General features: G+C 38.3%; 1 protein-coding gene across 3 annotated transcripts; it reads left to right on the top strand.

Moving 5' to 3' along the window:
• On the top strand, positions 8–22,695 carry TGDS (TDP-glucose 4,6-dehydratase). Of its 3 annotated transcripts, XM_013968319.2 has the most exons (13): positions 8–91; positions 1,834–1,920; positions 5,449–5,515; positions 6,302–6,370; positions 7,502–7,592; positions 11,995–12,137; positions 13,258–13,356; positions 14,445–14,504; positions 16,658–16,701; positions 17,306–17,471; positions 18,868–18,926; positions 19,484–19,581; positions 21,094–22,695. In XM_013968319.2, the coding sequence occupies exons 3-13, from the start codon at positions 5,459–5,461 to the stop codon at positions 21,177–21,179; spliced, it is 972 nt and encodes a 323-aa protein (XP_013823773.1). In that variant the 5' UTR covers positions 8–91; positions 1,834–1,920; positions 5,449–5,458; the 3' UTR covers positions 21,180–22,695. The 3 variants fall into 3 exon arrangements, with proteins under 3 accessions (XP_013823773.1, XP_005687758.1, XP_013823772.1); XM_005687701.3 differs by lacking the exons at positions 8–91; positions 1,834–1,920 and adding an exon at positions 2,986–3,206; XM_013968318.2 differs by lacking the exons at positions 8–91; positions 1,834–1,920; positions 6,302–6,370 and adding an exon at positions 2,986–3,206.

The raw sequence follows: 24,539 nt of genomic DNA on the forward strand, positions 1-24,539 counted from the left end.
ATGCGCCTGCGAGTGCCATCGGCCCGAAAGGTTTTCCCGTGATGTGTGGGTTTCGGAAAGAAGAAACACACAACAGACCGTTTCTGGTGAGGTGAGGAATGCTCCACCCAAGAAAGTTCTATGTGCCCAATTTGATCTCTCAAAGGCAGGAAACTGTCCCTGTCCACAGCTTAACGCCTGGCCACTCGGCACCTCCAACCGACTTTTCCCTCCTAGGTTTCCTGTCTTGTGTTATGCCATGATCCAGCAGGCCAGACAGCTGAGAATTGTAACAACCCCTCATCACCACCCTAACCTCCACCCCTAAGCTCCCTGCATCCAATCAGTTAAAAGAAACAGTTTATTAGCGCCTCTTCTGGACGATTAGGTTAAGAAGTACTAGCCACTGTACCGGAGAAGGCAATGGCAACCCGCTCCAGTACTCTTGCCTGGCAAATCCCATGGATGGAGGGGCCTGGTAGGCTGCAGTCCATGGGGTCTCTAGGAGTCGGTCGAGCGACTTGACTTTAACTTTTCACTTTTATGCACTGGAGAAGGAAATGGCAACCCACTCCTGTGTTCTTGCCTGGAGAATCCCAGGGACGGTGGAGCCTGGTGGGCTGCCGTCTAGGGGGTCGCACAGAGTCGGACACAACTGAAGCGACTTAGCAGCAGCAGCAGCCACTGTACTACCCAGGCCACCACCTTACCATCATTTACTTGGCCTATGACAACTGATCTGACAACAGTCAGTTTTCTTCAAGTAGTTACACACAGTCCATCTCTACCCTAGAACTACAGAAAGCTTTGGGAAACACTGTATGACTGCATCACTTGCCTTCAGAGGCTCTCTCCTTAGCACACAACTCAAACTCTTCAGAATGTGACTTTCAAGCCTCTCATATTTCCACCTCTCAGTGTTTGAGGTCCATCCTTATACGGAGCCACTGTCAGTTTGCCAGACACACTCTACAAACGCTCCCCTCTGGGCCTATAGCATTTGCAGATCCCTCTGGCTGCAATACTTCACATATTCTACTATTTAACCCCTACTTCATCTCATTTTCCTACTCTACTTTCCCAAGGCACGTTAAGAAGCCATTCTCAAGCCTTCAGATCTGTGTTAGATACCCCAAGAACCAGAATCTCTTACTACCCTACCTGGATATTTAACCATACTATATCGTAAATATCTACTGATTTATCTGAATACCTTAATATATTGTAAGCTCCAGCTGGTCAGAGACTATATCTTGAGAATAGAAGCTCAAAAGCATTTCATGAATAAAGGTATATAAATTATTTTCATTGGACAGCAAGCTTTTATTACATATAAGCAAGTTCTCACAACAGATCTCATAATTTAGAAAGGGAAACCTTGAGGGAAAACTTCATATCATGTATCTAGCATTTTCTATAACTCTGGCTGACTAGGAATAAACTGAAGATATTAATATTATGAGGTTTTAAAAAATAACATTTTTAATTATTAAAGTAATTCATGCAGCTTAGAAAAAATTTAGATAAAATTTAGATAAAATTAATTTAGATAAATTAAGATAAAAATGGAAGTTTTCATTTCCCTGCTCATACTGATACCAAATGTAACTCCTTGTTAATAGTTCAAGGTGGATCCTTTAAGACTTACATTTACAAATTGGTGGTGTTTGTAAACCAAGGACAGGAATAAAATTGGTCCTGAAAAAAAATCTGAACATAGGCCTTGAATACTGTGAAGATTTCTTCTTTTTCTAATCTTCATGGTCAACTTCATTTCTCTCTCATTGAAGACAGGCTTCTTGCTTCCTCATTTCATTTGAATGAGTATAGCTAACAAGTTGCAAATTTTTATAGGTCCTCAGAGTTCAACAAGAGCAACCAGACTATGCTGAAACCTTAGCCCAATTCCAAATCCCAGGAAGAGGATTCAGTTAGCCTATGGTGAGTCAGATGCACATTCTATGGTCTTCCTGGGTACCTTGAGAAGATGATAAAAGGTAGGGAAGTCTGGTCAGATAAAACCATAAGTATTCACTGCAATATATTTTGGCCTTCATTCCATGTTGGAACATCCTTTTTAAAGGCCATTATCATTCAATTGCATTAAATTAAATTTTATGAGCCCATTGCATTAAATTTTATCAGCCCATTACATTTAAAAAGTGAGACAATACTAGTAGGCATGTACATTGTATCCAGATTTTCATTATTGTAAGCAATATAAAAGTGAACATATTTTTTTTGCAATATCTATATTATACATCATGAAATTTTGGGATCATAGAGTGGTCTGTCAAAGCTATGGTTTTTCCAGTAGTCATGTTTGGATGTGAGAGTTGGACTGTAAAGAAGGCTGAGCACCGAAGAATTGATGCTTTTGAACTGTGGTGTTGGAGAAGATTCTTGAGAGTCCCTTGGACTGCAAGGAGATCCAACCAGTCCATCGTAAAGGAAGTCAGTCCAGAATATTCATTGGAAGGACTGATGCTGAAGCTGAAATTCCAATACTTTGGCCACCTGATGTGAAGAACTGACTCATTGGAAAATACCCTGATGCTGAGCAAGATTGAAGGCAGGTGGAGGAGGGGTCAACGGAGGATGAGATGGTTGGATGGCATCACCGACTGGATGGACATGAGTTTGAGTAAGCTCCGGGAGTTGGTGATGGACAGGCAGGGAAGCCTGGAGTGCTGCAATCCAGCAGCAAAGAGTGGGACACGACTGAGCAACTGAACTGAACTGAGAGTGGTCTCTGCGTTTGAAATTTTCATATATGTTACTACTTGTTTCCCCCCAAAAGGCTGTAACAAAAAGACACTTCCACGTATACTGAGTATTCCCATTCTTCTTGCGTGCGTGCTAAGTCGCTCCAGTCCTGTCCGACTCTGTGCGACCCTATGGACTACAGACTGCCAGGCTCCTCGGTTCTAAGATTCTCGGCTGTTCCTGGGCGCGCACACAGGAGGGCCCCGCCCAGCCCTCGGTAGGCGGGGACAAGTCGGTCTAAGCTCCGGAAGCAGCATCTGTCTGCTCCTTTAACGTGTCGCGGGGAGTGGGACGCGTCGCAAAAAGTCGCGGTGGAACTTCCCTACGATCTACAGACCTGGCACTTTACGGTGCCAAGCCCTGCTGAGCTGGGAGATGTCGGCTGCGGGCCGCGCCGAGTCCTTGGGTCCTCCCGACAGCTTTGCGAAGCGGGTCCTGGTGACCGGGGGTGCTGGTTTCATGTAGGTAACGGCGCCGCTGGCCGAGTAGTGGCTCCCCCAAAACCCCAGCCTTTTCCTGCGCCTCTACTTGCCCTTGGCAACTTGGGACCAGCTTTGGGGATCTGATTGACAGGGGGAGGGTCTTAACGCACGACCTGGATCGTTCCACCTTCTCCTCCTTTGAAACTACGACTTCTTTTAAACGTCTCCCAATCAAAAGTAGCTCAGAGGCTAAAGCGTCTGCCCGCAATGCGGGAGACTCGGGTTCGATCTCTGGGTTGGGAAGATCCCCTGGAGAAGGAAATGGCAAGCCACTCCAGTATTCTTGCCTGGAGAATCCCATGGACAGAAGAGTCTGGTGGGCTACAGTCCACGGGGTCGCAAAGAGTCGGACACGACTGAGCCACTTCACTTCACTTCACTTCAATCGAAGCAGAAGTGCCGTGGTACTGTTCCTCTTTCTACCTGGCCCGACATTTACCTGTCACTCTTTTGAGCACGCCCGCTTTGCAGAAAGTTTCTCATCAACTGTTCCAACCCCGGTCCGGTTCCCACCCCACCTTCACTCCCTCGAAACACAGGCCTTGTACGTGTAGGCTTCATGAAACGGTTCTTGGATTATGAGAGCGGTTTCATTTATGCAGCCGACTTAGAAAAAAAAAAAAATCCTCTGCAGGTGTTTTGACCTATGCTAGTCTGAAAGCCTCTTTCCGTCTCACACCCGCATTTAATCAGCAAGTCCTCTCTCTACTTCCTAAGCGACCACATCTTACCTTCCTCCCCATTTGACCCTAAACCCTGTTACTGTCTGCTTTTGCCTAGACTACTACTGTAACCTCCTGATGAGTCATACCACTTTCACCCTTGTTCCCTTAGAGTTTGTTCTCAAGCACAGAGTCTGTGTTTGTTAAGTAAACGGGTGTCTCATTTCACTCCAAAGGTTTCTTTCGGGCCTAAAATAATATCCAGACTCTTAGTCACATCTAGAAGACTCTCAGGGGCCTAAGCTGGAACCTGATTTCCTGTCTTTCTTCCTCTTGCTTTTCTGTGCCTGCCACCCTTACCCCCTGAAACATGGGAGGCTAGCTCCTCCTCTATTGAGGCCTTGGTCCTTGCTTCCTCTTTGCTGATGCTCTTTGTTTTTGCATCACTCAGTTCAGATGTTTGCTCAGACATCACCTCCACCTGGCCCACCCTACCTAAGTAGCCCCTCTCCCAACTAACACACTTACCACTACCTGAAATAATATTGCATATTTGTGTTTACTTGCTTAGTGTCTGCATTCACACCCTAGGATGTAAACTGGTGAGGGCAGAGACTATGGTTCTATCAACACCTGGCGGAATGCTCCCACCCCATTAGTACATTAGATCACCTCTTCTAATGGGATAGGGACTTGGAGGAGGGTACTAGGCAAGCTTCCTCTAGTGAAAGGGAAGCATGGGCATAGAAGGGTTGTAAAGTGCTGGCCCAGGAAAGGTACATCCTAGAAAATTCTGTGAAAGAGCTGTCGGGTACAAACTCTGGATTCATAATTTGTTCCTAGGAGCCCAGCGTTTTGGTGCATATGATAAAATCTGGTGGATTATCTCACAGAGAGATACCTCTGTCTCCACTTCAGGGTCCTCTGATACTCATGATGTCACTATGGATATTCACCTCAGGATGGTTTCAGCAGTTCTTAGCCTTGGAAACCAAGGTTTACCCTAGAACTTCTCTAGGACCTTCCTCTCTCCCCACCCCCAGGATTCTACTTTATACCACCAAATTCTTATATCAAGAAATAGGGTTTCTGTAGACATGCAGAAATTGCAATAAGATTACAGTAAACATGGACAATTCCCATGCTCATAAGAACTTAATTTTTACATAGTTATGCCTATGGTCTCTGCAAAAGCACATTAGAGTTCTAAGTCCATTTGTATTGACCATCACCTGTTGTATTTATGATATTGCTTTACTCCTATACTCAAAGCATGCATGGATAGCATCTTTTGGCTAATTATTTTCTTATATCCAGGACCAATGAATTCTCTCTTCACCATAGTGTAAAAGGGAAGGTAAGACTTTGTATATCAATACTGTTGAGAAGATTAATGAAAAGTATGGATCGTATATTCAGCATCGTTATTCTTTCTGTTATCTTGCAGTAATTTGATAGCATCTTTGAATAGTTTCCTAATACTCAATAGCTTAGGGTAACATTTGAAAATTTAAGGAAAAGGTTAAATTTCTACTAACAAGATATGCTTTTTTCTCTAGAGCGTCACATATGATTGTCTCTTTAGTAGAAGATTATCCAAATTATATGATCATAAATCTAGACAAGGTAAGTTTGACAAAAATGAGCTCCATGTAAAAAGAAAATGAACTCTGTGTTCTGAACTTATTTATATTTTTAAAAAGTATTAACAAAAAAAATAAATAAATAAAAAGTATTAGAATCCTGTCATGCTAATATTTTAGTTTTGTATTTAGTCATTTTTAGCAACTTAGGAGCCTACCTAGTCATGTGATCATACAAGTTTTTAATCTTACGTGAAGTCTTAATACTTTTAAATTTGCTACAATAGCCCATAATATAAAGGTTTTAAGTGTGGTATTTTTACTGTAAGAAAGTCTTCACTCTAAATTCAATATTTGGTGTAATATTTTGTGTAATCTTCTGATTGTTAACCTTTTTTGGCATTGAGGTATTCTGATTATTTTATTATATGGTTTTATAACTGCCACCTCCCGAAAATTGTATATTTATTTTAAAAACTAAAGTGTAGTTAAATTAGTTTTGAGAATATTTCTGTAGTCTCCCTGGAGATTCTGAAAGCCATGATTCATAATCATTGCATTGTTGACTTTAAGTGCAAGATACAATTAGTTACCATAATTTCATAAAGCAAAATAGTAAAAAAATATATAGACAAAAAATAATCTTTAAGTCTTAATTATTTTTGCCTGCCAACCACAGACAGTAAGTTTTCCCCCATTGGTATACACTGATTTGCTAATAATGTTATGGTTAGAAGATCTATAGTATTTAAAATAAATCGATATTTTATAAGAAAAGCTATTTATTATCACTTTTTTTGTTGTTTTTGCCCCCCTTACTTATTTTAAGTTGGATTACTGTGCAAGCTTGAAGAATCTTGAAACCATTTCTAATAAACAAAATTATAAATTTATACAGGTATGAAAATATTCTTATAATTATATAATTATTTTGTACTGTGCCTCTTAGGCATTCAGACTTTATTATAGCTTTCTACTTTATAAACCTGTGTGATATAGGCTTGGAAAGCATGCTTATTTAATAAGCTTTTTAATTTTAGAAGCACATGTGCTATAGAGAATATTACTGATACTTGTAGATTGATACTGCATTATAGTTACATATGATTTTTGGTGCCTTGTCAGATCTATGAGTAGCTGATTGAACCTCCATGGTATGTAATTTTTAGGTCCTCACTAGCCTTCTAAATAAGCCCTTGCTAGGATTTAAAGAGATTGAAACAAAGTAGGGTGTTACTCAGGCCAGTCAGTCATCAAAAGCCCAGCTTACAGCCCATGGTAGTTTTTTCCTATGAAGTTGATGAATTGGCCCTGGAAGGCTGATTCTTATTAGCTGCTCTTCGAAGAGTCCAAAAAATAAACCACATCACTAATTCAGAAAGGGAAATTTTAATGTCAAATGGAAGTACCTTGTGATTTATGTTTTTTAAGTAATTGTAAAAACTTTTTTTAACAGCAGATCATAAAGATTATACTAGGCAAACATTTCGTAATTTTTTTCTTCTGTGTGAAAGTGTTTCCTTCAGTTACTAAAGAATTGTTAAGAATACATATTTTTAGAAGAACTAGTATGTACATATAACATTAAAAATATTTACTTAGTTGTGATGAAATCCATAATTCCAGTTGTTACACTTACTTTAAATATATTTCAATAATGGTTATCTCAAACTTTTAAAAATATGTTTAAATTTTTTCCTGCTAACATAGTTATCTCAGGTTGGCAAGAATATTAAGGGAAAAAAACTAGCACAGTCCATAGTAGTAGTTGGTGCCCCAAAAAATACTGTTTTAGATACTTATTTACAAAAACATATTTTGAATTGATTATCTTGTATACTAGAACATAGGAGAAATACCCCATTACTGTACTTCACCCCTCAATTGAATTTTCAAGATATTCTTTTCTGTACCTGGGGTGGGGATTAACTTTTTTCTTATCATTTTTTTTGTTCATGAAATAAAATGGTTATTATGATTGAGAATGCTCGATGAGACTTAGTGTTTTTATGTTTGCTTTTTAATATAGGGTGACATATGTGATTCTCACTTCGTGAAACTACTCTTTGAAACAGAGAAAATAGACATAGTACTACATTTTGCTGCACAAACGCATGTAGGTAAGCATTGTTTTATGTTGCAGCTATGATAGGCAAAGTTTTTTTCCAGTGTCTAGCCAAAATCAAGGTCCAGTAATGGGGTCGAACAAATAGGTACTTAACGTACGTGAAAGAACGTATACCATGTTTTATCAGAAAAGCCTGTGGTCGCTCTGTCAGGATACTTGGTGCTTTCCAGATTACTTGTGTTAGTGTAGAGTAAAATGTAACCTTGAACATTATCTGAAAACTGAGTTTAACCAAATCCAGAATAGTGATTCCTTCTGGGGAAATGGGCCTTCAGCTGTATTTTTATATTGTTTTTCTTAAGGTGGATGGTTGATACACAGTTAAACCTTATATTATTATCCATACTATTTTGTTCTGAGATATCTTCTAATAATTTGTTTAGCATTTTATATTGTGAAATATAGCATATATTCAGAAGAATTTAGAAGTAAGGTTAAATAAATGATGATAATAAAATACCCAGGTAGCGATCACCTAAACAAAAGGTAGAGTGTTGCTGAACCCTCTTTGGAAGTAGTATTCCTACTGCCTTAGTACTTGATTTTTAAGTTATAATTTCCCTTGGTGTTCTCTGCAGCTTTACTGTCTCTGTTTATCTCTAAATATCTCTGTATTTATCTCTAAAGAGTTTAGGTTAGTTTTGCCTGTTTTTAGATTTTATAAAAAGGCATACATAAAATAACGTGTAGGTGTGTTTGGTCTTGATATTCCATGCTGGTAGATTCATCCATACAGTTGGGTGGAGGTATAATTTCTTCATTGTCAGGGACATACAGTATTCATCTCTTTAAGTATATAACACTTCCTCTGTTTTACTCTTGTTGGTCATTTGGATTATTTGCACTTGGGGGAATTTTGAACAGTACTACCATTAAAACATTCTTACACATGCATCTTGGTACACATTAATACACATTTCTCTCAGTATAGCACTGTCATCATAAGATCTGCACACTTCAATATAGGGATGATTTCCAGTTAGTTCCCAAAGCAACCATATGAATTTCTTCTCCTTCAGGAGTGTAGGAAACCTCCTGTTATTCCAGATGTCACCAAATCTTAGTTTTGTTAGTGTTTTCCATTTTTGTCAATCTGAGTAGTGTGTGCAGAGTGATATCTCATTATGGTTTTAATTTGTATTTCCCTGATTACTAACGAAGCTGTGTACCCTTTATAGGTTTCTTAATAATTTAAATTACTTGTTTTGTGAAATCCTATTGAAATCTTTTGCCTATTTTTAAATTAGGTTAGTTGCCTTTTTCTCATTGATTTGTAGGTGTATATACACATATATATGTATATATGTATGTGTAACACATATACACACACACGTATGTATAGACAGGATACTAGTCCTTTGTTGGATGTATTACAGATATCTTCTTCTCCCACTCTGTGGCTTATCTTTCCATGTTTTTGCTAGTGTGTTCTGATGAACAGATGTTCTTACATAAATTCTTAATTAATTTATGTATCTTTTATGTTATTGTTAATGTTTTCGGGGTCTTAAGAAATTCTCTTTCACCCCAAGGTTTTGAAGATATTCTCCCATATTATTTTTGAAAAGGTTTGCAGTTTTGCCTTTCACATTTCGATTTGTAATCCATCTGAAATAGATTTTTATATGCAGTGTAAGATGAAAATCCAGTTTTATTTTTGAATACTAATTGGACCTCTTCTGTTTATGGGAAAGCTCATCAGTTTTCACTGCCCTGTCATATATCAAGTATCTTTATATAAGGAACTGTGTCTCAACTCCCCATTTGTCTATTTGTCTGTGCCTGTGCTGATTACACAATATATTGACTAATCTTTCATATCTGTTAGAACAAATTCTTTTACTTGATTAATGACAAAGCAGTTTTCCTTCCAGCAGTTTATGAGATGCTTACCATTACTTCCTGCTGTCGGCCTTTGGTGACTTTATTATGGTTCCCTGATTATGAATGAGGTTAAAACCTTTGCATTTGTTTATTGGAGTATTCTCCTCCCTTTCCTATTCGTATATGTCTTTAGAAAGGTTCTGTGTAAGTCTCTGTACCATTTTCTAAAGGATTGTCAGTTTTTTTATTACAGATTTTTATTAGTCATTTATTTGTTTATTTACTTTTGACCTCACCACATGGCTTATGAAATCTTCATTCCCTGACCAGGGATCGAATCCTGGGGCCACAGAAGTGAAAATACCTAGTGCTAACCACTGTACCACCAGGGAATTCCTCTGTAAGTCCTTTATATACTCTGAATTCAAGCCTTTTGCCATTACTGTTTTTCAATCGGTAATTGGCCTTTTCACTTTCTTAAAGGTATCTTCTGACCAGTTGAAATTCTTCACTTCAGTGTAGTCCATTTGTCTACATTTTCCTATAGGGTTAGTTCTCTTTGTTATCTGTGTAAGAATTCTTTTCATGCCTCCAAGGTCATGGAGATATTCTCTTATATTCTTTTCATAAAAGTTATTGTTTTGCCTTCTACATTCAGATTTTTTCCCACGTCAATATCGGTTTGACCAAACACAGTTTATTGAAAAGACTCAGCCTTTTCCCACTGCCCCTTTATTGGAGATCAGCTCAGTTCAATCGCTCAGTCGTGTCTGACTCTTTGTGACCACATGAACCTCAGCATGCCAGGCCTCCCTGTCCATCACCAACTCCCGGAGTCCACCCAAACCCATGTCCATTGAGTCGGTGATGCCATCCAACCATCTCATCCTTTATCGTCCCCTTCTCCTCCTGCCCTCAATCTTTCCCAGCATCAGGTCTTTTCAAATGAGTCATCTCTTTGCATCAGGTGACCAAAGTATTGGAGTTTCAGCTTCAACATCAGTCCTTCCAGTGAACACCCAGGACTGATCTCCTTTAGGATGGATTGGTTGGATCTCCTTGCAGTCCAAGGGACTCTTAAGTCTCTTCCAACACCACAGTTCAAAAGCATCAATTCTTCAGCGCTCAGCTTTCTTTATAGTCCAACTCTCACATCCATGCATGACCACTGGAAAAACCATAGCCTTAACTAGATGGACCTTTGTTGGCAAAGTAATGTTTCTTCTTTTTAATATGTCTAGGTTGGTCATAAGTTTCCTTCCAAGGAGTAAGTGTCTTTTAATTTCATGGCTGCAATCACCATCTGCAGTGATTTTGGAGCCCCAAAAATAAAGTCAGCCACTGTTTCCACTGTTTCCACATCTATTTCCCATGAAGTGATGGGACCAGATGCCAAGATCTTTGTTTTCTGAATATTGAGCTTTAAGCCAACTTTTTTACTCTCCTTTTTCACTTTCATCAAGAGGCTTTTTAGTTCTTCACTTTCTGCCATAAGGGTGGTGTCATCTGCATATCTGAGGTTGTTGATATTTCACCCCTCAATCTTGATTCCAGCTTGTGCTTCCTTCAGTCCAGCATTTCTCATGAGGTACTCTGCATAGAAGTTAAATAAGCATGGTGACAATATACAGCCTTGACGTACTCCTTTTCCTATTTGGAACCAGTCTGTTGTTCCATGTCCAGTTCTAACTGTTGCTTCCTGACCTGCATACAGGTTTCTCAAGAGACAGGTCAGGTGGTCTGGTATTCCCATCTCTTTCAGAGTTTTCCACAGTTTCTTGTGATCCACACAGTCAAAGGCTTTGGCATAGTCAATAAAGCTGAAATAGATGTTTTTCTGGAACTCTCTTGCTTTTTTGATGATCCAACAGATGTTGGCAATTTGATCTCTGGTTTCTCTGCCTTTTCTAAAACCAGCTTCAAGTACCGATATATGCATGGTTCTGTCTCTGGGCTCCTGTTCTGTTTCACTGGTCTTTTGTCTATCCTTATGCCATTACCACACTCTAATTACTGTAACTTTATAATAATTCTTGATACCATCAAAGCAAACCCTCCTATCTTTTAGTTGTTCCAAAACTTTTAAAATTTAAGAGCACTTAAAATTTTAGCTGTATCATTTCTTCTTTTTCTTTTTAGAATTAAAAACAAAAAGTGTTTCCTGTAAATATAGCACTGATAGTTTTCTAGGTTCTAAGAATGTACATGTAGTATGTAATTTGAGCTTGAAGAAATCATAAATAGCATTTCACTTTTATGTTAGTTTTAACACTGTTGCAGTTGTGGTAAATGAAAAAACGTAAATAGAGCTCTTCTTTGAGACCCCATGGACTATAGCCCCTCAGGCTCCTCTGTCTATGGGATTCTCCAGGCAAGAATACTGGAGTGGGTTGTCACTCCAGTGAAGATCCAGGGGATCTTGCCAACCCAGGGATTGAACCCAAGTCTCCCGCATGGCAGGTGGATTCTTTACCACCTGAGCCACCAGGGAAGCCCACGCCTGAGTCTACTGGTTGCTATTTCCTTTGTCCTTTGAAAGTAACTGTTCTGGATTTTTCTTCTTTTTTTAGACCTTTCATTTGTCCGTGCCTTTGAGTTTACCTACGTTAATGTTTACGGTACTCATGTGTTGGTAAGTGCTGCTCATGAAGCCAGAGTGGAGAAATTTATTTACGTCAGCACAGATGAGGTCTATGGAGGCAGTCTTGATAAGGTGAGCTTAGAAAATGACTGTTTCAACTACTTACCCTGTACCACCATACAGACTTGTCAGATGAAAATACTCTATAGACTTTTTTTTAATCCTCTGATTTTACACACTTGTGGGACTCTTCAGACTGTTATTCCATTGTTTAAATCAAGTAATACCACCCCACATAGGAAACAACAGCCTAGTCTGGTACAGATTTTATATAATTTGACTGACAGTATTTTGAAAGTGAGCTCTCACTGACCACCCAGTCTTACATCATGAATGTCATTCCCATGGGCCAGCGCATGTTTAAGTTAGGCTGCAGCGTAAGGCCTGTCTCCCTTATCTTCTGCTCAGAAAAGCACATTACACTGTCAAGGAGTGAGTGTGAAAATTGTTATAGAAGCAGGAATCTGTTCTCCTTAGTTAATCGTTTGTAAACATCATACTTTTACACAAAAAGTGACTGCATTGTTCAGTCTTTATTTTTCATAGTGTTTACAGTGATCTCATTTTATTTTTAAAATATATTTATTTACCAAAACACATATAGAATGGAAAAAAAAAGTAGCTTGAAAAGACTTATAGTGAAAGAAAGCAGACCTGACCGTTTCTCTTTAATGCCCCATCCGACTTCTGAGAATCAACCGTTTGCAAAATCTCTCTGCAATTTTTATCAAGCAAGCCTCTTCCTTCTTATACTCTCGTCGAGCTACATCAGATCTGACACAGTAGCCAGGATGTTTTTTAAAACCTAAGTCAGATCTTGATGTTATTCTGATCAAAAACCCGTCAGTGTTTTGACAGGCCTTCAGGGCTCCACATGCTCTGGCCTCTAGCTTTCCAACCTCATCTCACGTTTCTTCCCTCACACCAGCCTCATTGTAGTTCCACTGGACGCAGTTCTGTCTCAGGGACTTTGCACTTGCTGTCCTGCCTTCCTTGTAGGGTTGTTGTGAACTATAAAGAAGTTACTACATGTAAAGAAAGTGCTTAGAAAAGTGCCAGGCACATAGCTGGGTTTCAGTAAATGTCCTTTAAATGTAAGTGGTTAACATTTCAAGTTTGTAATATGTTCTCTGATTGTTCAACTTAGGAAGTGTATATAATACTTACTTTTTAAATGTATCTTTAAAATTAGGAATTTGATGAATCTTCACCTAAACAACCTACAAATCCTTATGCATCGTCTAAAGCAGCTGCTGAGTGTTTTGTACAGTCTTATTGGGAACAGTATAAGGTAAGAATTGGCTTCAGAAACTGGAATCATCTCTTTTTTGGACTTAGGTATTAAAACCCCAGGTTATCATTAGCCAGCATTTTATTTTTAGAGTAGAAGGCATAGACTGAGAAAAGTTATATATTAAGGAATTTAAACAACTGATTTTCAACATTTTGTGGGCAAAGCATTGACCTTTCTTCTTATCTAGTCTGTCATTTAAAGGAACAATTTCTGGGGATTTCCCTGGCAGTCCAGTGATTAGGACTTGGCACTTTCACTGCCATGGGCTTTGGTTCAGTCCCTGGTGTGGGAACCAAAATCCTGCAAGCCACACAGTATGGCCAAAACAGTAAATTAAAAAATAAAGGAGCAATTTGGATATATGTTGCTTCTACTTCACTAATAGGTAGAGTGTGATAGTTAGGGTGAAAAGCCCTGTTGGAAAATCCTGATTCCAAGGAGTCCTCAGAGTGAAGGGAGACAGAGGGAGAGGAGATTCGCTTACCTGCCGCTGCTCCTCTCGGCCCCTCATGAATGGAGCTGGATTTGTCCCTGTGGCTGTGGCAGTGTCCCTGCGGGAGCCTGGCCCACTGTGTATCAACAGCTCGAATCCCTGCACTTCACTTCCCGCTGATCTTCCAGTTATTCGGGACTGGGCCAGACAGGAGAAGCAAGGAATTACTTCAGGTTCTCTAGCCTCTTATGGTCCAGTAGCATTGGTCTTGTAGCTCTTTTCATTTGTAAGGATTGGTCCCACAGAGAAAGCCAACTTGGAAGTTTAATATCTCAGATGGTCTTTGAAATAATCAGGTGGAAATGTCTTTAGTTTCCTGCAATCAGACCTACAAACCTGCCTCCATCTATTTTCATCCTTCCCTTGTCCCAGTAAAGACTCTTCTTCTTTCTCTTGGAGCTTCTGTCTTTTTCTGAATCTCATCCTCTCCTGTCTTTTCAGGAACCTTACATTAGAAAAAAAATCCCTTTGCTTCTGTCCTAAAGGTGTGTGGAATTATTTAGCCAAAAGTGCCCATATTTTAAAACTGCTTATCTTTATATAATCAATTTTTGGACCTTTCCATGACCTTAATGTCAAATACTCTTTTAAGTTTCCAGTTGTCATCACACGAAGCAGTAATGTTTATGGACCACATCAGTATCCAGAAAAGGTACATTTTACTTCGAATTCACGTTCTGTTTTAGTGATTGTAGCTTCTCATGATTTAAAATAATCTCACTTCAGTTATTTGTACAAAATAATTTATGTTGTAATTAACCATAATTATAAATGCTATATAGGCCACATGCAAATCTCGATAGGTTTGGAGTTTGACAACTTTAAGTCTCAGCTTGATACTTACAAGCTGGAATGGCCTTAGTTAGGCCCTTTGAGCATCATCTTTAACTTGATGGGTAATGATAATTTTAGAAAGAATTTTGAAAGATCAGTGAGATGATCTATATGAAGATGCCTTGTATGTTGCAGGATTCTAAAGCACTATAGAATACTCCCATCATTAATATCTTGCCGGTGAAGACTCCTTTCTAGTTTGCAGTCAGGCCATATGTCAGGCTGTAAAGAAAGGTAGACACTAGTTAGAGAGTGATGCAGGAAGCTTGTACATAAATTTGTCTTACAGTCCGCTGATTAACTGTTCCCCAACAGTACTTTTGCCTGGAAAATCCCATGGACAGAGGAGCCTGGTAGGCTGCAGTCCATGGGGTCGCTAAGAGTCGGGCACGACTGAGCGACTTCCGTTTCACTTTTCACTTTCATGCATTGGAGAAGGAAATGGCAACCCATTCCAGTATTCTCGCCTGGAGAATCCCAGGGACAGAGGAGCCTAGTAGGCTCCTGTCTGTGGGGTCACACAGAGTCAGACACGACTGAAGCGACTTAGCAGCAGCGGCAGCAGCAACTGCTCTGTATTATGCAGGCCTGAGTGTCTTCCAGAAAGTAGTTTAGCAAATACGACGGGTTGTTAAAAGGCTAAAAATGTGTGTATGGTTGATTCTGTACCATAAAGCCCATTGTTAAGTAACTACTAGTCTCACTGCTAAACTTTTGAGCTGGGTTTTCTTACTTCTTAGCTATTGCATTGATCTGTCTGCCCAAAGAAAAGGGCTGTATCATGATCTGCTGATATTAATATATAGTTGGCTTAATTTTTAGAATATTCTTAACATATTTATTATAAATTTAATAATTTCTTGTCTCACTATGTTTAACATGAATTTTCTTTGAATACAGTGGTACTGGAATTGCTTTATATTAATTTCACAATAACTTATTGTGTAGATACTGTATATAAAGTAAGAAGTAAGCTATGATTCATGCCGATAGAAAACCAACACAAAAGTGATCTTACGTTGAGGTCCTTTAATGGACCGAAACCTGGTGGTCCAGAGTCAACGATAAGAAAGTAAAGGAGAGGAAAAGAGGCTGATATTCCTTGGTTTACGCAGAAAGCCAATAAAGCCCCTGCCACGGTGCTTGCTCTGTTCATGGAGGCCTCAGGTGCCCTCTCGATAGAGTGAAGACGCAGAGCACCTTCTCGAGAGGGTCTTAGAAGCCTGGGCAGGAAAGTGGACTCAGAGGGCCTCTGCGCTCCAGGGGATCAGCCTGAAAGAGAGAGGGAGACAAAGAGAGCAAGAGAAAGACACGGGCACCAGAGCTCTGATGGAGCAAAGGCGTTTTAATTAACATGGTGTGGGCATATATACTGTCTTACAAGGTAGTTATTCTCAGCAAAGATAAAAATTAAAATTCCAGACTTACAAAACATAGGAGATCCATATTAAAGAGAGAGAGAGTTGTAAACAATCACTTTTACCACATGGTTCACAAGAAGGAAGAGGGTACTTATCACTGTATAGAAAAACTAATGAAGGAAATAAATGCCTGGATTCTTCAGCCCCCAGGAGAGGCTTGCCTCTCAGTTCCTGAATGGAATTAATAAGGAACAGAGAATCCCTGACAGATCCAAAACAGCACACAGGAAGCCTCCTGTTCAATGCTTCCTGACAATCTTACAGTGAGAATAAACTGTTCATGAAGACTTTACCTGAACTCTTTTTTGCTATTTATATCATTTTATCTTCATTTTAATCTAGCGATAACTGGTTTTATGAAATAGGAAATGATCTTAGAGTTCTTTTACTTATCAAAATTACAATAGGTATTTTGTGAAGTGATAAGAATTAAAATTTATCCTTACATGTGTTTCTTAACAATAATAATCTTTTAGTGTTATGATGAGTTCAAGTTTATAGTTATGAATGAATTTCCAAAGTCTGAAATTATCTTTAAATATTCTTTTAGGTTATTCCAAAATTTATATCTTTACTACAACACAACAGGAAATGGTATGTTATTTACCTTTATATGCATGTTTTTCTGGTATGTTAGAGTATTTAGTGTCAGTCTTTCTTGAAAATCATAAAGCGGTAGAGTTGTAGGCCTTAGAGATTAGTGTCACAACAAATTTAGGAATGCCTTCTACAATTACTAGTAATAGTTTTTAAAATAATTATAATGGTTAATTCATCTTTATAATTTGACTACTAAGATAATTTTAATCCTTAAATAATCTACCTTAAAACTTTAAGTTATGGCATTACAATTTGTCATCTATCTTTATGTAATTTTATTTTTGCAAAAGATGTGTTTAATTCCTAGAACTGTAGATAGTCTTCAAAATGAACTTAAGGTATAGAATTGATGAATAACTATTTCTGCAGGGGTCACTTAGATGTTTGCCACTTTCCTAATGAGTACCCACAGACGGTTTGGAGATGTGTTAAGAATTATGGATAAAATTTAGAAGTCATGAGAATTTGTGTTTTCAGTAAGAGATATCTAGGATCTTTATGGGAATTGGCTTCTCTGAAATTGTACTGTCATTGCATTACCCAGATTTGGGAGAGCTTACTTTTTTACACTTTATGATTCTCTCTTTCATCTTTTTAGCTGCATTCATGGGTCAGGGCTTCAAACAAGAAATTTCCTTTATGCTACTGATGTGGTAGAAGCATTTCTCACTGTCCTCAAAAAGGGAAAACCAGGTGAAATTTATAACATTGGAACCAATTTTGAAATGTCAGTTCTCCAGCTTGCCAAAGAACTAATACAGCTGGTATGTATATATTATGAAAGGGTAATATTTTCAAAATAGTCACTGAATTAGTGACAGTAATCACAAATTTTGTCAAAATCAGCAATTTACCATTTACTCACTGGAAAAGTGAACAGGTAAGAGGAAGAACTTCATAATTATGTGCTGAGATGTGTCATTTTGGGTAAGTATATCACTTATTCAATCACAGCTTTCCAGGAAAAAAAATTCCACTATATTAAATGTATATACCCATTATAAGACATAATCAAGTTCAAGAAATCAAATGTTAAATCATGTGCCCTAGGATCAAGAAACAATGATATATAAATAATAATTCTGCATGTATTAGTGAGCATCAGTTATAAATCTCAGGATGCAATAGAAAGAGTGACTGAGCAAATGGTAAAGCGTGTTTTCCTTCGCACTACTCACAGAACATGTCTATACTCCAAATGTGTGGGTTTTCCACACCCAACAATTCTCAGTCACCAGCTTAGTAGGGTCCTACAGTTTAACTCAATTCTGACATACCTACCTGGAGATGGTGTCAGATCCCATAGGTTAAGGGTTCAGTCCCACAAGACTGCCCTCACTTCACACGTCAGTCCCGAGACCTGACTGTCACCTGTGCTTCTGATCAGCCAAGTATAAGTCTGAGATAATCTGCTAGAGGAAGTCACAGAATGCAGGAAAAGAGTTTGCCCGCTAGATTACCGGTTTATTACAAACAATAGAGGAGATCCTTAGGGCACATGATACGAGGGAAAGGAGAGGGAGCTTCCTGCCCTCTCTGTGTGTGCCCCCTCCCAGCACCTGGAAGCTTTCCTCTTGGGGTCTTTATGGAGGCTTCATTAAGTAGGCATGATGGATTAAATCATGGCCACTGATTAGTTCAACTTCTAGTCTCCTCCCCTCCTCAGAGATGGAGCAGGGAGGCTGAGTTCCATCCTCTAATTGCTGGGTTGCTTCCCTTGGCAACCAGTCTTCATTCTTAGGGGCTTTCCAAAAATCACTCATGAACATAAGCTGTGATGTAGTTGAAAGGGACTTGTTATAAATAGCAAACACCACCTTTATCTCTCATCACTTAGGTATTTTTAGGAGCTCTGTGCCAGGAACAGGGATGAACATCAAATAGACGTTTCTGATTTTAAATCATAATATCACACTCAGTAATAATCAAAAGCCAAAAATTCATTTTTTCCTATGGTTTTTATAATGTGTAATCTTTCTGAGCTTCAGCTAGAATTTAGATTATAAAGTATAGAAAGTGTTAATAAAAATGTTATTCATCTTAGCTGCCTTCCCCACTTGGAGGAGGCTGTTTTTCTTGTCGTTTGAATCAGTTGACTACCGTTTTTATTCACTGGTCTCATTTTATAATTTGACTTAAACGTCTTCTCCTTTTTGACAGATCAAAGAGACCAATTCAGAGTCTGAAATGGAAAACTGGGTTGATTATGTTGATGATAGGTGAGTAACAAGTTAAAAAATTGGGGAAAAGTTTTGAAGTCTTAGGTACTTATAAGATGATAAATGTATGTCCTTACCCAGAAAAGTTTTTCTCTTCAGTTTTCTGCTAAAATATTTTTTCCTAATTATAAATGTAATAAGAAGAAAGTATAACATTATTACTTACTACTGGTATGGCTTAAAGAAAGTTTATTGACCCTTTCCAAGTCTGAGATTTTCTTGAGTGTGACATAGGGATAATAACATCTTGCTATGGAAGTATTTTAAAATATAATTTCTAATGTCTACAAACTACCAGACCCAGGACATGGAACATAGAGTCCTAACAAGTTAATATGTGGTTGAAATAAGTAAAGGATAAGCCACAGAGGGTTAGGCATCTGAATTATAGATGGTTTTTAACATATAATTTATTTTCTAAATTTTCTATAATGGGGTCATCAGGGGAAAATTTTTGAGAAAAAAAATTTGAATTATGGACTCATTATTTCTCTTAAGAATTTAAATTTGTAAATATATATCCACAGTGTCATTTTAAATCTGTTTTGTTTTCTAAGACCTACCAATGACATGCGATATCCAATGAAGTCAGAAAAAATACATGGCTTGGGATGGAGACCTAAAGTACCTTGGAAAGAAGGAATTAAAAAAACAAGTATGTTATGAATTGATCCCTTGAGGGTAGGGGGAGATTCAGAAAAATTTTAAGGCACAATAATTTGTTTTTTAGGACACTACAAATTTGGCAAAATGTTATGGTAAATCACTTTTGCTTTTGAAGTTTTTGCATTTAATGTATTTAACATTAGTAATTAAGTGTCTTGAACTTTATTTTTTTTTTTCTTCAACAGAATTATTTATTTATTTATTTATTTTTAATTTTTTAATTTTTTTTTAAATTTTAAAATCTTTAATTCTTACATGCGTTCCCAAACATGAACCCCCCTCCCACCTCCCTCCCCACAACATCTCTCTGGGTCATCCCCATGCACCTGCCCCAAGCAAGCTGCACCCTACGTCAGACATGGACTGGCGATTCAATTCTTACATGACAGTATACATGTTAAAGACTAACTTCTGATCAGGCTTCTTCTTCTTAGCATTTGTCAGATACCTATTTCATTGATTCTCAGGTGCACATTTTTCACTTTTTTCACCTCCTTCAGAGGTATGTGTTTTACAGTCACTAGTGTCTGATAATTCTTGTTTCAACTTGTTTTCTTTCTTACTAAGCTGTAAAGTAATGATTCATCTTAAGATCAGGCATCTGAGATTTGGTAAAATAGAGACAGTTGCAGTCTTTGAGTCTCTTGAGTCTTTTTATACTGAAACAAACAAATAGGAAACAAATTTAATATGTGCAGCAGAAATATATTAAAGTAAATCTATATAAAATCTGTGTGTATATATATATGTATATCTGTTAAATTCTGTTTAGAAATGTACTCATGAGGAAAGATACCCAAGTGTAGGAAAAAAGTCTTGGTTCAGAACTGGATGTAGAAAATACTTATATTGAGTTCTAAAAAGCAAATTCAAAGATAATTTATCATTTTTTCAACTGAAAAACTTATTAACAAAGTTATAGATAGCAGCATAAAGTAATTTTACATATTAACAGAAGGAAGTTCACATCATTTTACTATGCCTATCATGCAATATTGCGATATTTATTTACATGAACAAAACACTACATGTTTTTCCTTTGACTTTAAAACAAGCACAAGTGACTTAGTTACCTTTTCCCCTGAATTGTCTAAAATCAGAATGTTTTAACACTTATACCAGCAAATTCAGTATTGAAGGGCTTTTGAAGTTAAAGAGAAATGTTGATTATTTTTCTTTTATTTAGACTTTTTGTTTTGTATGGTACAGCCAATTGACCAGGTTGTAAAAGTTTCAGGTGAACAGTGAAGGGACTCAGCCATACATATTCATGTATCCATTCTCCCCCCAAAATTGTTGACTCTTAAATCTAAGTTTTCAGGTGATGAAAGATTTCCTGATTAACATCATTGGTTCAAAATCAAATTGTTTTCATCATTAGGTAATCTTTGCCTACACATTAGCTGATGGGCAAGACTTTTCTTATTTAGTAGGAACTCAGTAAATATTGGTTAACTGATGTTTAGTTTTCTTTATTTTTTTTTGTCTTTTGTCTTATCAGTTGAGTGGTACAGAGAGAATTTTCACAACTGGAAGAATGCAGAAAAAGCATTAGAACCCTTTCCGGTACAACCACCGTTTGTATAGCTGGGACAGTTTTCAGAGAAAGAAGAAAATTATCCTACCTACCTCGACAAGTGAGATGAAATCAAGTGACCAAATGAAGCATCTTCTTTTTCATTTGGAATTAGATTATGACTTTGTGTATAAAATTCAAATGTAAAATGCCTCAATCTTTAGAAGAAGTTCAGTCTCAGCATAGGATTTAAATAATCATAATTCTCTCAGAAACATTTTATTCTGAAAATTAGGAACCAGAATGCATAGAAAGACTTCTTGGTAGATATGGGTCGGGAAGGATGAATCTCCTGTTTCTGAGAACAAGGACAGGTAGCTCTGGGCAGATGACAGCCTTTGCTGACATTGAACTCTCCAGCTTTTCCCACTGCCTAGAAAGTCTCTAAAGTCTTTTAGGCAATATAGGATGAACCTTATGCCCTAATTTATCTTTTTAAGGTCAGATGTTGTGTTACAAGTGCTTTAAAAATGGAACAAATGGAAGCATATCTAGCACTTTTTAACTTTTGATAATTTTTATAAAATTAAGTTATAAAAGAGGTAGTTTTTATATTTTCAAAATCGATCATGGAACTATATAAGTCATCTTGTATCAGAGAAATTTTATCATGTATTTACTGTTTAAAATTATTTTATTTATAAAATTATCAATATTTTCATGTATTTAATGTATCATGTGGCTTTTTAAAAAAGTATGTCTTTGTTTTGCTGTACAGAATTTTTAGAAGTACTTGATTATCATGTATTTTTAATTCCTCTCTCCCCTAAAGTCTTTAAGATGATTGGAAAAGGTAACTGATTGGATATTACACCGAGAAAAGGAAAAGAGTCAAAGGCTATGCCCAACTTTCTGGCTTCAGTGTATGAGTGGTGGCTTGTTTCCTCTGTGGAGTAGAAAGTGAGGTTATTAACTCAGAAGTGGTTGAGGATGGGTGATAGGAGTGGAGAACATGAAGCTTGGGGAAAGAGTAGTAAGCATATCCAAAATTAGTAAGGGGACTTGCCAAACAGCTTCCCTTGTCACTCAGCCAGTAAAGAATCGCCTGCAATTCGGGACACCTGGGTTCGATCCCTGGGTTGGGACAATCCCCTGGAGAAGGAAAAGGCTGCCCGCTCCAGTATTCTGGCCTGGAGAATTCCATGGACTAAGCCCATGGGGTCGCAAAGAGTCAGACACGACTGAATGACTTTCACTTTCACTTGCCAAATAAGAATGAAACAAACTGAAGTTAAAACACTGTCATTTCAGAATTCTTATAGCTGTAAGAATAGACTGAGCCAGAGTTGGGCATAGTATGAGGCACAAGGACTAGAGTGAGAACTACCGACGTGATGGTCCTTTGGTCTTAGTTATGTAGGGAAGGAGTGCTTCTTGGAGCTCTGGAGAAAATGGATTTGGGGTAAGAGCTCAGGGAAGTGGCTGTAGGAAGTGACAGGCAGAATATGGGACAAATTGAGAGCAAATTGTCTTCAGTGGAGTTTGGTCATTAAGGGTGGATGACAAAATAAAAACACTTGCTCTGTGTCCTTTCTTCTGTGTCATTTGTTCTTGCACGTATGTTTGTGATCTTTTCATTCAGTGAAAATACCCTGTATGATGGTATGATGTCCATATGTCAATTTATATCTATTCAAGGACTTCCCTCATAGCTCAGTTCGTAAAGAATCTGCCTGCAATGCAGGAGACCTGGGTTTGATCCCTGGGTTGGGAAGATCCCCTGGAGAAGGGAAAGGCTACCCACTCCAGAATTCTGGGAGAATTCCATGGACTGTATAGTCCCTGGGGTCACAAAGAGTTGGACTCGACAGATTGACTTTCACTTTCAAAGGCAGAGAATGTATAAGAGCCAGAGTGAACCTTAAGAAAAACTATGTACTAGGGTGATTACTATCGATTTGGATTCATCATTGGTTAAAAAAAAAAAATAGAAGCACCATTCTGATGAATCATGTTGATAATAAGGGAGCTATACATATGTAGGCTCAGGGAGTATTAGAGAAATCTTTGTTCCTCCCTTTCAGTGTAGTGGTAAACCAAAAACTGCTCCAAAAAATCATCTTAAAAAAAAAAAAAAAAAAAAAACTTCAGAAGTTCTCTGGTGGTCCGATGGTTACGAATCTGCCTGCCAATGCAGGAGGCCTGGGTTCAATCCCTGATCAGGGGAGATCCCACATGCCACGGGGCAACTAAGCACGTGCAGCGCAACTGCTGAAGCCCCCACGCCCTAGAGCCTGCGCTCTGCAACAAGAGAAGCCACCACAATAGAAGCCTGTGCACTGCAACAAAGACCCAGCAGCAACCTAAGTAAGTAAAATATTCAAAAACAAAAAAGAACACTTTTAGAAAAGAACGTTGAAAACCGTCTCCAAGAGCCCTTTGAAAACTGCCTCCCTTTTCTCCCTGCTGTGTATTCAACTTACTGCTTTCACTGCCTCTATGGCAGGAATTCTCCTTTGGGTCATCAGCCTCAAAAACCTTCCTAAAAGAGACTTCCCTGGTGGTCAACTGGTTAAGACTGCACTTCCACTAATGAAGGGGGCACAGGTTCAATCCCTGGGTGGGGAACTAAGGTCCCAGATGCCATGTAATGTAGCCAGGAAACTGAGAAATTCTTTAAAAAACCTGGGAAATACCATCTACTCTCATTGCTTTAATTACTATCTTTTTTTTTTTTCAGTTCCTTATCTCTACCCAAGATCTCTTCTGAGCTTGTGATCTCCAATCACCTACAGCCAGACATCCTGGAATGTGAAGTCAAGTGGGCCTTAGGAAGCAACACTATGAACAAAGCTATTGGAGGTGATGGGATTCCAGTTGAGCTATTTCAAAACCTAAAAGATGATGCTGTGAAAGTGCTGCACTCAATAGGCCAGCAAATTTGGAAGACTCAGCAGTAGCCACAGGACTGGAAAGGTCAGTTTTCATTCCAATCCCAAAGAAAGGCAATGCCAAAGAATGCTCAAACTACCACACAGTTGCACTCATCTCACACGCTAGTAAAGTAATGCTCAAAATTCTCCAAGCCAGGCTTCAACATGAACCGTGAACTTCCAGATGTTCAAGTTGGTTTTAGAAAAGGCAGAGGAACCAGAGATCAAATTGCCAACATCTGCTGGATCATGGAAAAAGCAAGAGAGTTCCAGAAAAACATCTATTTCTGCTTTATTGACTATGCCAAAGCCTTTGACTGTGTGGATCACAAGAAACTGCGGAAAATTCTGAAAGAGTTGAGAATATCAGACCACCTGACCTGCCTCTTGAGAAACCTATATGCAGGTCAGGAAGCAACAGTTAGAACTGGACATGGAACAACAGACTGGTTCCAAATAGGAAAAGGAGTATGTCAAGGCTGTATATTGTCACCCTGC

This window comes from Capra hircus, chromosome 12, assembly GCF_001704415.2.
Source record: "Capra hircus breed San Clemente chromosome 12, ASM170441v1, whole genome shotgun sequence".
In the NCBI taxonomy this organism is placed as follows: Eukaryota; Metazoa; Chordata; class Mammalia; order Artiodactyla; family Bovidae; genus Capra; species Capra hircus.